Genomic DNA, 15,686 nt, shown 5'->3' with positions numbered 1-15,686 from the left:
TTAATTTTGTATTTTATTATATATTTTACTAAATATGTAAACAAAGTAAACCTATACTACTATTGAATACAATAATGTTTTTATTTAATGTTTTTATTATATATTTAAAAAATAAAATTACATAAGTATAAAGTATAAATAAATTCATGATGTATTTAATGCTTTTATATTTTTTATAAAAAAAAATTATAAAAATACTGTTTGTTGTGTGTAATATTATTTTATTATTTTTTAATAATAACTCTTGTGTTGTGTTATGATGACCTGTCCTGTCCTTCTCTCTCGTGTACTCCAGAGGCACCTTTAGGGATTTAACACGCTTCACACATGTTGACCGTATGTTGTGTGTGTCTGTTTTTTTCCAGCACAATCCGGATCAGTCGGAAAGGATGGCACATGCTTCTCAACTTCTGCTTCCACACGGCCCTGACATTCGCCGTGTTCGCCGGAGGCATCAACCGAATCAAATACCCCATCATCTGCCAGGCCGTGAGTCTTTCATCTGCGCTCGCTTTATCTCTGCCTCTCACATTCTGCCTTTCAATGCATTAAATCGATTATTCATGTGTGCCAGCATAATAATTCAGTGTGTGCATGTGCATGTTTGTCTGATTGCCTCATGCATACAGTCTCTGTCCTTAATGAAAATGCTGTATAGACTTGAATGAATCCATACAGAGCTTCATAAATTTGCACTTAAGATGCTGTCGTGCCTTCAGGGGCTTTCGGTGGCGCTTTTGTCGAAACCTGTGTGTTTTTGAGGCTCTATTCTCGTGAGCATCACTAAAAAGCTTTGGCCGTTGTGTTGCCCATCTGCATTTCGTCCCACATTATGAACTAAAGATAAAGCACATGATGTTAAAGCGTGGCTCAGTGGAACGCTGTGCGTTTTTAGGTTTGTTTATCACTGTAATGTCCTTTATTTGGCTCTGAACCCTGCAGAATTCACATGCATCTCTTTGGATTTTTAACCGCATTCAGCTCAAGTGAATAAATGAAAGCCAAAGAAACCAAAATTGCAATTAGTATTGTAAATTATTAGAGTAGTATTGAATTATAGCAGTATTGTAAATTACACCTATTTGAATTTGATTACTTTCTAATTCTATTCCTTAAGTGTGAATTAGAATTGTTGTTGTTTTTGCTATCTCAATGCATATTTGAATCAAATTCAGTAATTTATAAGACAAAACCCTGAGTTATACATATGCAAATGACCAACTAATCATTCTATAACATTATATAACGCTTGCATGTTTTTGAGAGTGCTAATGTTTAAAAATTGAATTGTCAATGTCTTATAAGTTATTGGATTTAGTTTGAATACAATTTGACATGGAAAACAGTATGCAGATATGTTATAGGCATCTATTAGCTGTTAGCGTTAACATAAATATTACTTTATTTATTTAATTATTTAATATACAAATCAGCCCGCTGGCTGTATGTTTGACACCCCTGACTCAAAATATGATGTGTCTTACAATGTTTAGTATTGTATATAGTGCTCACAGGCGATTTAATTTTTTTATCTAATTACACAATGTACCAATTAATTAATCAATTTAATTGCAAATTTATCGCACATCAATTTGGGCTGAGAAATTACCCCCCAAAAGATCATTTATAGTCATTATTGTTACATGAGAAAAAACATTTGAATAGACAAAAAAAAAAAAAAGTGATAATAGAAAGAAATATTTTGATTCAACAGAATTTATTGCACAAACTTTTAAGGCTACAATGTAGCCATAACATTGCTAAAAAAAAAAAAAAAAAAAAAAAAAATATATATATGTATGTATGTGTATATATATGTATATAGAGATATATAGAGATATATATATATATATATATATATATATATATATATATATATATATAGATATATATATAGATATATAGATAGATATATAGATAGATATATATAGATAGATATATATAGATATATAGATAGATATATATAGATAGATATATATAGATATATAGATATAGATATATAGATATAGATATATAGATATAGATATAGATATATATATATATATATATATATATATATATATATATATATATATATATATATATATATATATATATATATATATATATATATATATATATATATATATATATATATATATATATATACAATATGAAGCAGCACACCAGTTTGAACACTCATAATAAATCAGTATATTATAATGATTTCTGAAGATCATGTGACACTGAAGACTGGAGTAATGAAGCTGAAAATACAGCTGCAGATCACAGAAATAAATAATTTTTTTAAGCATATTAAAATAGGAAACCAATATTAGAAATTGCAATAAGATTTCACAATATTACTGTTTTTATTCTGTAATTTTGATCAAATAAATACAGCCTTGATGAGCAGAAGAGACTCCCTTAAAAAACATTAAAAAACTTTGTCAGATCCCAAACTTTTGAGCGGCAGTGCATATATATGTGTGTGTGTGTATGTATATATGTGTGTGTGTATATATGACTGTATGATTTTGAGATTCATCTTTTCACACTGAGGACAATTGAAGGATTCATATGCAACTATTACAGAAGGTTCAAACACTCACTGATGCTCCAGAAGAAAAAACCATGCATTAAGAGCCCGGGCGTGAAAACTTTTTAATTTGAAAATCAGGGAAATTTAACTTTTTTTTGTCTTCTAGGAAACATGTAACTATCTTCTGTAGCCTCTGAAGGGCAGTACTACATGAAAAAAAATATGATATTTAGGCAAAATAAGAAAAATGTACACATCTCCTTTCTGTTATATTCTGGATATTTGGGTAAAAACAGCACTTTTGCTTGTGTGATATTGCTAAACTATATTATATGTTATAAATATAAGACACAACCCCATACAGGGGCATTTTTGCCCTCATATCTTGAATTTTTGGTCATATAACAGTTAGTCATCCTGCATCATCTTATTAGTTCTAAAATCCCTTTTTTGCAGCATATATAATGTCTAATATACAGTCCTGTGAAGCAGGAATTTTGGCCAGTGTGATTTCACTGTGAAATAAAGACTAAATGTCCCGTTGCTCCTCAAGGTCATCGCAGCTCAGGACACAAACTAACGTTGTGCTGGTTTGAACATGTTGTTAAGCTCTGGGTTCGTCGGGGATTTTCAGTGTCACAGCTCAAGGTCGTTCTCAGATTTATATTTATTCGTCTTCAAGCGATTGATCTCAGAGGTCTGGCTTTGATTGGCCTCGGCCGAGTGTTGGATGGCGCAGGAAAGTGTAATCTGTGTAATGGGAATCCGCCGTCACTCATTCTCTCTTGATAATATGGATCTGAGTTATTGTTCTCTCTCTCCTGAGTGTTTGTGAACATGTATGTTGTGTTCACAGAGAGAGTCTGATTATTCTATACGCTGTCTCTGCAAACACAGCGACTCGTAAGTGGATGAGAGAAATTATATTTAGCTGGGATTCCTGCTGAATATTTGACAGCGCAGCATTTAATTTAGATTACAGATGAATGAAATAAGCACAATGCGACAGCGGAGACAGAGAGTGTATTCAGCTGAGTGTGCTTAACATTTATCTGTGTTTCCTTACAGAACTGATATCAGCCTCGCTGATTAACTGCATAAATACTGATTCATATTTAATATGCACATTTTTAAGGCTCTAAATAATCAAACGTTGCTGTTAAACCTGTTTCACACTCAATCTACTGCACACCTTCTGTAACTGATTGATAGAAGAGTTTTGAGATATGAAGAGTTTTTTAACCAGTAAAAGCTCGTTTAGTGTAATTGTACAAACGTCCAGATTCTCCATCAATCATTTTCAAGAAAAATCAGTGCGTCTCAAATCTGATCATCAGGATCTTTTGAGGAGCGTTTGTTTCCAGAAGCTTTACTTTCTCTGTTCCTCAGCGGAAGAATGATCTTCATCTCACATCTTCTGAGGAGCGTTTATTTCTTCATCTCTCAATCAGCATTGCATTGCATTATATGTTTGGATCATTTCAGTCTCATCTTACTGAGACATATTACTGGAGATATAGAGCGACCGCTGATATTTAGATCATTTTATGTCAGTATCTGCTCTACTGTTATCAGGTTAAGGTATAAGGTTAAGCCTTTGCGGGGCCCTGGGCTAACACAGCTGCGTAGGCTATACCCCCAACCCCCCCACGCCGGTTATATTGAATGAATACATGCACATTCTGAAATAAACGCACACTCGTGAAATAAAAGTAAACAAACACAATGCACACGTAATAATCCCATATAGGCTTTTTACATAAATTAAACAGTATTATCGAGTAATAATCTTACCAATCAGAAACAGCCCAGCAAATCAAATTAATTAAATATCACTCACCACTAAAAGGGCTGCTTCCTGCTCTTCCTCAATTAAAGAGAATTCCTCAATTAAATCCTCATCCGTTATGCAAAAATGTCATGCACGTTACACAAACCACTGGCCTGAGTAAATTTTACCACTATGGAATTGTGACTGCACATAGTAATAATTTAGGAGGCGGATATACTGAGGCATAACATTTGAAAGCACAACTGAACGTCTATGAAACGTCAGTCAACAAAGCATTTTTAAACAATGGCACTTGAAAATTTGAACTAAAATGTTATTGCAACCATGTAGCCTATGAAGCTCTCACCCAGCCTGATTTGCAGAAATCCCGTTCGCTGTGAAGCAGGAGCGACTAGGCGGCAGAGGATTGCGCATGGTCTTAAAGCCTTCCTTTTGAAAAAATAATTAATTTGTTATCTGTATGGTCTAGAGGTGGTCATACGGCGTATGCCTGCAAATACTGGACGAACTGCATTCTGTATATCTTTCATACGGAGCGCTTCTCTGTTGCCTTTAATACGGGATATTTCGTATTATATGGAACAGGAGAATTGTCTCGGGGGGGCCTAGTGTTCGGGGCCCTGGGCTGCAGCCCATGTTGAGTCTCTGAATAAAATTGAGCAGTTTTTTCCCTCCATAATCTCACTGTATCAGACTATATGAGCCATGAAAGCCTGATGCATCAAATATGATACTCAAATAAACACGACCATTTGGGATTATTGACATAAACAGTGGTTAACTGCACATATTTGGACAAGAAGTGGCACATAAATGTATTTGATAATTCACAATTTTCTGTTTTTGTTGTTGTTTTTTTTACAATTGAGATGCATATTGGGTAAAGTGGATTTTATTTCAGAAACTTCGACATCAGTAATATTTGGTCACGTTTGCTCACATGATGCTTGATGTCATTCATGCTGATATTTTTCATGTTTGATCTGATAGATGACAACCAAAGGCAAAACTATCACCGAACAATGCTGTTAAAGAGGCAACTGTGTTTTTTATTAGCTATCATCAAGTTGTATACGTGTATTAAATATACACTACTGTTGAAAAGTTTGCATTTCGATGTTTTTAAAAGAAGTCTCTTCTGCTTACCAAGGTTGCATTTATTTGATCTAAATATTTTTATAATATAAAACAGCTGTTTTCTATGTGAATATGGTGCAAAATGTAATTTATTTCTGTGATCTGCAGCTGTATTTTCAGCATCATTACTCCAGTCTTCAGTGTCACATGATCTTCGGAAATCATTCTAATATACTGATTTATTATGAGTGTTCAAACTGTTGTGTTGCTTCATATTGTATTATTTATATATATATATAATTTTTAAAAAAAAATTTTTTTTTTTTTTTTTTTTTTTCTTTGAAAACAGTTGTGCTGCACAATATTTTTGTGGAAACCGTGATACATTTTATTTTTCAGGATTCACAGATGAATAGAAAGTTCATGAGAACAGCATTTATTTGAAATAGAAATCTTTTATAACATCAAATGTCTTGACTCTCACTTTTGATCAATTTGTACGCTCTTGATGAATCTTACTGACCCTAAACATTTTACCATGGTATTTACATGGTCAAAGATGCTGTCTGATACTTTGTCAGTGTATTATCTGGATTTGTTTCACTGAACTGTGTTTGTGTGTTTCAGGTCGGTATTGTCTTGCATTACTCGTCTCTGTCCACGATGCTCTGGTTGGGCATCACGGCACGAAACATCTACAAACAGGTGACCAAAAAACCACAGCAGCCACAGGACGGAGACCACGCACCGCCTCACCCCGCCAGATCACCCATGCTGAGGTACGACCCGTCCAGCTTTACTCCAGGTTTATGACACTTACAGAGTTGATTTGAAGGAATTAGCCTCTCGGCGCTTGACGTTAGACTGAAGGGCAAACAGTCTGTCAAAATGAAGCTCTTACAGTGGCTACATTTACATGCAACCAAATAATCTGGATTGATGGCTCAATCGGACTGAAAAGCCTTCATGTAAACGCTTTAATCGATCCAATTGAGCTCAATCCAAACTAAATTTTGACCAGATTGAAAGGGGTGGTTTATTCCTTTTCTAATACGATTGAGAGTGCATGTAAACACTCGATCGGATTGAAAACCTAAACTGAAATGACTGCGCAGCAACACAGCAGTTTATATGTATTTATCCAGAAGTGGATAAATATTAATTCTGCTATTTAAAACGAATAAAGAAACCATGTAGGAGTATGGTCATTATGTGCAAACAGTAGGAAACTCTATATTTGTGCAGTGTGCACGTCAAATAAATAAATCAATTCTGATTTGAAGCTTGTGATATATAAATGCGCACATCAACCCGATCACGTTATTTAGCATTCATGTAAACACTACATTCAGATTCATAAATCGGAAATGAATTCAGTCTGATTGAAATTGTGCATGTGTGAAGATCCCTCTGGTAAACATGAGACAGCTGCGTAACCTTCTCAAGCTAATAAGCCCAATCACTGTGTGTTCAGCTGAGAGTGAGCATGTGAATTAAGCTCCCGCAGAGCGAGTACGAGTACGGTCACAGAACAGCCTGTACCTAAAGCAATGTGTGCTGAATACTGTCTTCACCCTTGCTCTGGGCGTGTGGAAGTTACCGGTTATACCGCGGTAAATCTGTCAATGACTAGTTTTATAGAAAGCACAGATTCCATGTTTTATAGTTAATTGCTGAGTTTAGTTTGCAGTTGTTGATCTCACAGCATTGTATGTATTTAACCATTTTATCTGTTTTATAATAGTTCTAATTTTTTTATTTTTTATTTAGTTTAAAGCTTTATTAGTTCTGTTGTGTTTTTCATTTTTATTAGTTTTTTGTTGTTGTTGATGTAGTTTTATTAGTATTTTAAAGATGTTATGTTATTTTTTTATTTGTTATTGTATTTTTGTTATATTTGAGTTTGAATTGATTTGACAACTAGCTAAAATAAGTTTTAAATGTCAAGTTGTTAACTTACAATTATAGCTTTTAAAATATTTTATATATTTAAATATATTTTAAAGTTTAGTTAGTTAGCTTTATTGTTGTTGATGATGTTGTAGTTGTTATTTTAAAATATGTATATATAGTTTGAGTTAATTATTTCAGTTTCAGTTATTTTAGTACATCGAGTTTTTATATTATTATTTTTTTAATATTTATATATTTTATTTCATTTAAGGTGACATCTATTTTAATATGTGTGTGTTTTAATGTGTGTATGCATATACACACTACATCTTCAAAATAAGTGTAAGATGTTTAAGGTATAAATGTTATACATTATGTTTAATATACAATTATTTTATAAAATATATACATATGTGTGTGTGAACATACACACACACACACAGGACTTTTCGGCATACTATAGCGTAGTGAAGGCAGAACTAACGTGTTCCTCAGTTTTTTTATGTTTTCTGAGTGTAACGCAGCTTCGTTCAGCTTGTCTGCTTGTTCGTGGTTTTTAATCTGGGATTTTTAGTAGTTCTGAGTGGAGTGTTTGGGTTTGATTGTGCTGAAAGTAGGTCACATGAAAGCCGAGCGCAGACATTGTGTTCTCTGTCAGAAACTCTGTGGCCTGTAAGATGTGAGTCAGACGCTGAGAGCAAGATCTTCAGTCCTCTGGCATGAGGAGAACGTGGAGAAGCTCCATTTACACCCCAATTCACCCTCTTTCTTTCCAAACTAACTAGTTTTTAATCAAGGATTAAAAATGTTCATGTGCATTGCACACTAGTATTCCATGCTTGTAGAAGAAGTGCATACTGCAGACAGTAGTGTATTAAATAAGAGTATGCTATTCTGAACACAGAGCCCTGAAATGGATCAATAGCTCAGTAATGTTGTTTCTCGTCTGTGATGTGCACTTTCACCGCTTTGATTGAAACGTGTTTCTTTCCAGAGCGATTCTGCTGTTTGTCTGCAAGCGGCGTGATTGTTTTTCATTTATCTGTCTTCAGAATAATTCTCTCACGCTTCGAGCCTCCTGCGGTTTGTTTTATTTCTTGATTGTTGGTTGGATCAGCACATCTATATTACGCTCTCATCTCTCTCTCGCTCTCTCAGACACAGACAGTTTTCTTATTTCAACACTTCATTTAAAGGCTTATGGAACATCATTTCATTTACAATTACTTGTTGTTTATTACATCCTAGTCACAGGTTTGTGTTTTAAGGCAAGCACTACAGGTGAATAGGATTTAAAAAATGTGTGTATTATACATTGTTTAAAAACTGAAATGTTTAAATAAGCACTCATTTGCATAAACGTCCAGAACAGAAATCTGAACATTCAAGTTTTATTTTGTTGCCATATTAGATTTAAAGGATTTTACAGAAGGGATTTTGGATTTCTCTTTTTATCAGTTCATTAATCAGAAAATACTGTCAACGTACAGAAAATACATTTTGTCCATGTTTTTAGGAATAAAATGTTATATAAAATCAATGTTATATGAACAAAACTCTTTAAAAACCTTCAGAATATAGTCGGGAATAAAACATTAAATTTTGGTGTATGCAAGTGCTGCTGAAATGGAGAAAAAACTCTTTTTTTTTAGATATGTACTGTAGCTGAAATCTACAGACAGTGCAATAAAATAAACAGTTAAAAGTGTAATTTGGTTGGGTTCTTTCCACTAGTCTGAAAGAATGCAAGTTATGAACACCCTCATAGCTCAAAATTGATTAATGCGTGAAAAAAAACAACAATGCTTTTGCCTGTAGTGTCTTGCCTTTTACATTTTAAATGCACCAAAAACAAAACATTTACAGTAATACAGCAGAAATCATATTTTGTGTGTTACGGCTACCTGTTGATTTTGTTCTGCTATTATAGTCACCTTTTTTCAGCCCATTACTCCTCAGATCCTGTGGAAACACTGCAATGAAGGTCGCAGACGCAGCGGGGCATCTGTAATTTAACTGAGCTGAGAGTCACGGCGCACCAATCGTTTCTCCTTCATTTTGTTTCAACATCACCTAAAGTGCTGATATCTGATTGCATGAGTCGTTTGCGCTGTAATAAGTCCATCTGTTTGACCCATTCATGCCAATTTGTGTGACCGGTTGTGATCATGATCCTGAGCTCATTCCTCTTCTTACGTGATTGTTTTTGTCTTATTGCACCGTTTTCATCCACACGTTATGATCCCAGTGAGAAGTATTGCTTGTATTATTGTGAAAGTGCTTTTATAAATGAATGTTTATGATTTCCGCTGTAAAGTTTCTCATGCATACATGGGGTGGTGATGGCGCAGTGGATAAGACACATGCCTTTGGTGTGAGAGACCCGGGTTCGAATCCACTGTGAGACACCAATGTGTCCCTGAGCAAGACACTTAACCCCTAGTTGCTCCAGAGGCGTGCGACCTCTGACATATATAGCAATTGTAAGTCGCTTTGGATAAAAGCGTCAGCTAAATGAATAAATGTAAATGTCATGCTTTTAGTGGCTGAATGTCTGTTGGATGATTAAGCAGCTCTGGTTTAGCGTTTCTCGTCATTCTTGTTGTTTTGCTCCATATAAGCAGTTCTTCACAGATAGCTGCATCACATCTGTGTAATTAGATAAAAGAGTCATATTTGTACAATAAGGTTGAATTGGTTAACATTAGTTTTTAAAGCATTCATTAGTCTTAATGTTAATTTCAACATTTACTAATACATTAAAATCAAAAGTTGTGTCTGTTAATATTTTTAATGGATCCGAGCTGACATGAACTGACAATGAACAGCTGTATTTTTATTAACTACACTCTTAAAAATAAAGGTTCTTCACAGCGATGCCATAGAAGAACCATTTTTGGTTCCACAAAGAAGCATTCAGTCAAAGATTCTTTAAAGAACCATCTCTTTTTTACCTTTTTTTAAACTGAAGTACCTTCTTTCACCACAAAGGAGCTTTTGTGAAACAGAAAGGTTCTTCAGATGTTAAAGGTTCTTTGTGGAACCATTCAGACAAAAAAGGTTCTTCTGTGGCATCGTGAAGCACATTTATTTTCAAGAGTGTAATGTTAAGATTAAATGATGCAACAAATGGATTTCTCATTGTTAGTCAATATCAGTTAATGAATTAACCATCATTAACTAATAGGACCTTATTATAAAGTGTTACAAAGTCATAGATATGGACATTTCTATTTCAAATAAATGCTGTTCTTTTCAACTTTCTATTCATCTGATAAAAAGATCAAATGTATGACGTTTTCTGCAAACATATTGTGCAGCACAACTGTGTTCAACATTGATAATAATCAGAAATGTTTGTTGAGCAGTAAATCAGTATATTATTATGATTTCTGAAGATCATGTGACACTGAAAACTGCATTAATGATGCTGAAAATACAGCTGCAGATCACAGAAATAAATTACAGTTTACTATATGCTCACATAGAAAACAGATATTTTAAATTGCAATAATATTTCACAATTTTTACTATATTTTTGATCAGCCTGGGTGAGCAGAAGAGACTGAGTGAGATTTGTTTTGAGTTTTCTAAGCGGCTACATTCTGTATCACACCGCAGACAGCTTTTTCTTCAAACGTTGGATAATTTGATGAATTATGCAGTGTGTTTGGACTAATCTGTGCATCTGGTGGCCGTTTTAATCTCCCCAAACACGAGCGCCGCAGAGACGCACCGGGATCCTATTGAGATGTCATAACACTGCCTGAAATTACACTCGTTTGCTTGTATGTTATTCTGGAGAGCATGCATGTCGTTCACTCCCCTCGGACCGTGTGTGTGTGTGTTGTTTCTGAAAGTAGATAATGTGCCGACGCTGGTGTATCTTTGTTTGCTGTGCCGATCTCATGTGATTGAATATAATGTCATCTGTCACAGGAGCCAGTGGAGGGAAATCAATTTCACACACACACGCACACACACACACACACGCACACACACACACACTGAATCACATCAGCTCTGCATCCCATCAGCGTGACCTTCCACCAGGTCATAGTCTTCCTCCATTTCTCAATGTCTTCATGTGATTGTAAAGCTGAGCCTGAAGAGAGGCATTCTGGGTCCTCATTTGCTATCATTACATCAATAAGAGCTGCCATTTCTTCACATCAAAATCAAGAATGAAAGTCATACAGCTTTGGAGCGACATAAGTAAATGATTACATATTTTGGTAACCTTGCTATTAGATTTAATGTAGACAGGTGTATAAAATAAGTAAAGCAAGTATTCTCTTCATTTATTTATTTTTTTTATCTTTTGAAGATTTTTGATATTTCTATTCGTGTATTTGTAATTTTAACCAAACTGTAGTTAAGTAGAGTCAAAATGTTTAATGCAAGTAGTAAAATACAGTAGAAATTAGATTAAAAATAAGCAAAGGCATCTTACTTAAAGCATATTTAATTACTTTATATTAATTATTATTATTATAGTTTTTATTTTTGTTTTTATTAGGATTTTGTATTGATTTCAGGTTTCACTTTAATTTTAGTTTATTTCTAAATAGTCTATTTGTATTTTAGTTTGTTTAATTTCAATGCAAATAGTAAAATACAGTAAAAATCTGAATAAAAATAACCAAAGGCATGTTTATCACAGTTTTTTATTAATATTTTGAAATATATTTTGTTTTTATATTTCAGGTTTCATTTTTAAATAAAAGTATTTTATTAAGACAAAAGTTTTAGTTTAATTTCAGTTGGTATTTTAGTACTTGTACTTCAATCTATTTAGCAGAGGCAACCATTTTTTCATCTAATATTTATATTTAGCTTACACTATAAACATGTTTATATCTAACTATCTAAATAACATCTGGTTTAATGTCACAGATATTTAAAGCAAAGGAGTGATATCATACAAGTTTCCTCATCTTGTCTGTCTTCTGCGTTGGCTTTGTGCTTCCACATCGCTCTGATCTGATTTCTGTAGAAACTTTGTGTTTAATGCTTCTTTCAAACAGTCCTGACTCCTGACAGGTCAAATAAATCCCTCAGAAACACTCTCTCACTGTTACTTCAGTGTTTGATGAAACCCGACGCTGTATTTTTAGCATCATCATGTTGAAACCGCATGAAGCAGGAGAGAATGTGATCATGTTTTGTGTCTGCAGGTTTTATTTAGTGAGCGCAGGAGTTCCCGTCATCATCTGCGGCATCACAGCAGCCATCAACATCGAGAACTACGGCAGCGGAGAGCAGACGCCGTTGTGAGTAGCAGCTAAATCAGTCCGATGTGTTCTTAGACAAGTTTCTTTGACACTCTTTACGAGTCACTCAAAGTATCATACTACATATTAAATATGGCCAAACTGCTCAAATTAATTGAATGAGGCATGCCTGTAGATCTGTAACCACCACAGACTTTGAATGGGACCCGACCCTCCATTCAGAGTAATGTTCAGTCACTATGACTGATTCTTAAACTTTTATTATGTAATATTTGGTTGCATTCTTGCATGCATAAAAGGGTCCAAAAGTCTGAGACCTCTAGTGAAGATTTCTGTATTATGTACTATTATTTTTATTTTTTCAATTTTAATTTTAGTTTAAGTAATTTTGCTATGTGCTTTATGTAATGTTTATTAGTTTTTTTTATATTTCTTTATAGCTTTGTTTTTATTTCAGATTTAGTCATTTTAATACTTCAACTTTAATACTAAAACTTATTTCAGTTAGTCGTAAAGTCAATATTTATTTTTCAAGTTTTTTGTTTTTATCTAATATTTTAATTTATTTTATTTTTTAGTTTAAATTTGTTTTTTTCTAGCTTTATTTCAATTACGGAAAACTATTTTTAAGTTTTAGTTAAAAACAACAACACTGAAGACACTTCTACTTTGCATTTTAATTAATTTAATTTATCTGTATATTTATCACTGTTGCAAAATTCATCAGTTATGAAACAAATTCATTTAATGTATAAAGCAGCTCTACAAAAGACAGTCATGTCATTATTCATTATTGTCATTATTCTAAAATCTGAATGTTGAGTAACCAGAATATGATCCTTGATGAAATAGCATGCATTGCAAACATGTTCAGAAATGTTTATCTCCTGTGTTTGCAGTTGTTGGATGGCGTGGGAGCCGAGTCTGGGCGCCTTCTACGGTCCTGTGGCCTTCATCGTCCTAGTGATCTGCGTCTACTTCCTGTGCACCTTCATCCAGCTGCGCAAACACCCCGAGAGAAAATACGAGCTGAAGGCGGTGAGCGAGGAACAGCAGCGGCTTTCCGATGTCCACCAGGGGGAGCCAGCGAGCGGGCAGTGTCACGGCGGCTGCCCGGGTCTCATCAACCCGTCCATGCTGGCCAACGAACACTCGTTTAAAGCCCAGCTGCGGACGGCGGCGTTCACACTGTTTTTATTCGCAGCCACCTGGACGTTCGGCGCACTTGCTGTTTCGCAAGGCCACTTTCTGGATATGATCTTCAGCTGCTTATACGGGGCGTTTTCCGTCACGCTCGGGTTGTTTGTTTTGATTCACCATTGCGCAAAACGCGATGATGTCTGGCACTGCTGGTGCGCATGCTGTCCCGGGCGACGCCCCTCTAAAGCATGCCATGGCCACGCCCCCGGACATGCCCACAAACTCAACATAAATGGCGACGCCCACTCCCATTGCCATCTAGATGGCGGGAAACCCGTTCACTGCGCATGTCGCGCCGCCACGCAAAAGCATGTGACCTGCTTGACGCCGGTTTCGCCGTGTTGCGCCACGCTGCATACACAACAGCTCCTAGAAGACGAAACTAGCGCTCATGTGCTTCTCCACGCCGACCATGATGGTTACCGACCCGCCGTGCGATTGCACCGCTGCTCCAATCCCGTCAGGACTAAAACGAGACGCCAACGCGAGCTAGCGTTCCACATCCCCTCCGGCGCGGACGGCACTAGCGCGCACAGCTCACGTGCTAACAGCCCACATGCCCACATTTGCCACTTGGCTCATGAAGTTTGCCCTCACGAGGCGCTCGCGCTCTGCCACCATCATCACGTGTGCTGCGCGAAAGACGAGCTCCTCGACGCGGGCGAGAGCTTTGTGTGCGGGAAACTCGCGGAGGGCGATTTGCATCACGCGCATATAGAGCTGCACGCCCGCAGACAGTCGCTGGCCAATCAGAACGGAATCCTGAAGGGAAACGCGCTGTATCCGTCTGACAGCACGGGGAATGTACGCACGGGACCCTGGAGAAACGAAACTACTGTGTAGTTCGACCGAACTCCAACACTAGGATTTAAGAAAGGAACTGTTTTTAGTATCATCACAAGCTCTTTCCTGCATCATTCATCGTACAGAATGATTGCAGCGATTCTGCGGATCGTACAAATGCCAGAACGAAAAACCCGGGGCCTCATTTATAATACACACATATACAAGTTGAAGCAAATATATCTTTATATAGAAGATGTACAGCCATCATCATCAATGGGCAAGGAAATCAATACCTTTATTTATTTATTTATTTTTTTTGGGGGGGGGGGGGGTAATTATATTTTAGGGATTTTTATTTATTTTTTTTGGGGGGGGGGGGATCATGAATAATTAATTAATTTCAGTGACATAACTATTGTATAAACATAAAGCAGTTGAAATGTTGCAGAAAACATGCCGTTATAATAAAAAATACAGTTACACTTTATTTTGATAGTCCACTTTAGACATTCTACTAACTATAAGTAACTTTTCAACTACGTCAACTAATTCTCATTAATTTGCAACAGCATGTCTACTAACTCTCAGAGTGGACCGTTAGGGTAGGTTTAGGGTTAGTAGAATAAGTTGACATATACTTGCAAAGTTTCTCATAGTCAGTATGTTGTATGTTGTGGACCCATCAGAATAAAGTGTTAGCAGATATTAAGCAGACAGTCTACTAATACTCTAATGACTGCTAGTTGACATGTAGTTGCAAAGTTACTTACTGTTAGTAGAATGTCTAAAGTGGACGATCAAAATAAAGTATTCCTAAAAATACTTACTTATAATATTATAATTTTTTTCAGCTATATAGTGTGTATAAACATACAGTATACACACACATTTACATAAAACTTTAAACATACTTAACATTTTAACATGTTTACATAAGTGTGTGTGTATATATATATATATATATATATATATATATATATATATATATATATATATATATATATATATAATGTATATGTAAGTATTGTATATGTATATGTGATTTGTATGTATATACATATACACACTGTATTAATGATTTCCTGGGGGGGGGGGTATAATATAATATAAAATATTAATTGTAATAAATAATTAATTAATTACTTTCAATTACATTATCATTTGAAGTGACATACTGCAATAA

At 35.2% G+C, this 15,686-nt stretch overlaps 1 protein-coding gene across 1 annotated transcript in view; it reads left to right on the top strand.

Annotated features, from left to right (window-relative positions):
* Window positions 1–14,608, top strand: part of LOC306882771 (adhesion G protein-coupled receptor A3-like) — a 156,587-nt gene extending 141,979 nt beyond the window's left edge. The window contains exons 16-19 of the mRNA XM_079437648.1: window positions 366–489; window positions 6,018–6,169; window positions 12,461–12,556; window positions 13,417–14,608. Coding sequence (XP_079293774.1) covers window positions 366–489; window positions 6,018–6,169; window positions 12,461–12,556; window positions 13,417–14,560 — 1,516 coding nt within the window. The 3' untranslated portion in view covers window positions 14,561–14,608. The remainder of the gene's footprint in view (window positions 1–365; window positions 490–6,017; window positions 6,170–12,460; window positions 12,557–13,416) is intronic.
* Window positions 14,609–15,686: the final 1,078 nt, after the last annotated feature.

This window comes from Barbus barbus (assembly GCF_936440315.1).
Source record: "Barbus barbus genome assembly, chromosome: 16".
In the NCBI taxonomy this organism is placed as follows: Eukaryota; Metazoa; Chordata; class Actinopteri; order Cypriniformes; family Cyprinidae; genus Barbus; species Barbus barbus.
This window is presented reverse-complemented; position numbering and strand designations above follow the sequence as displayed.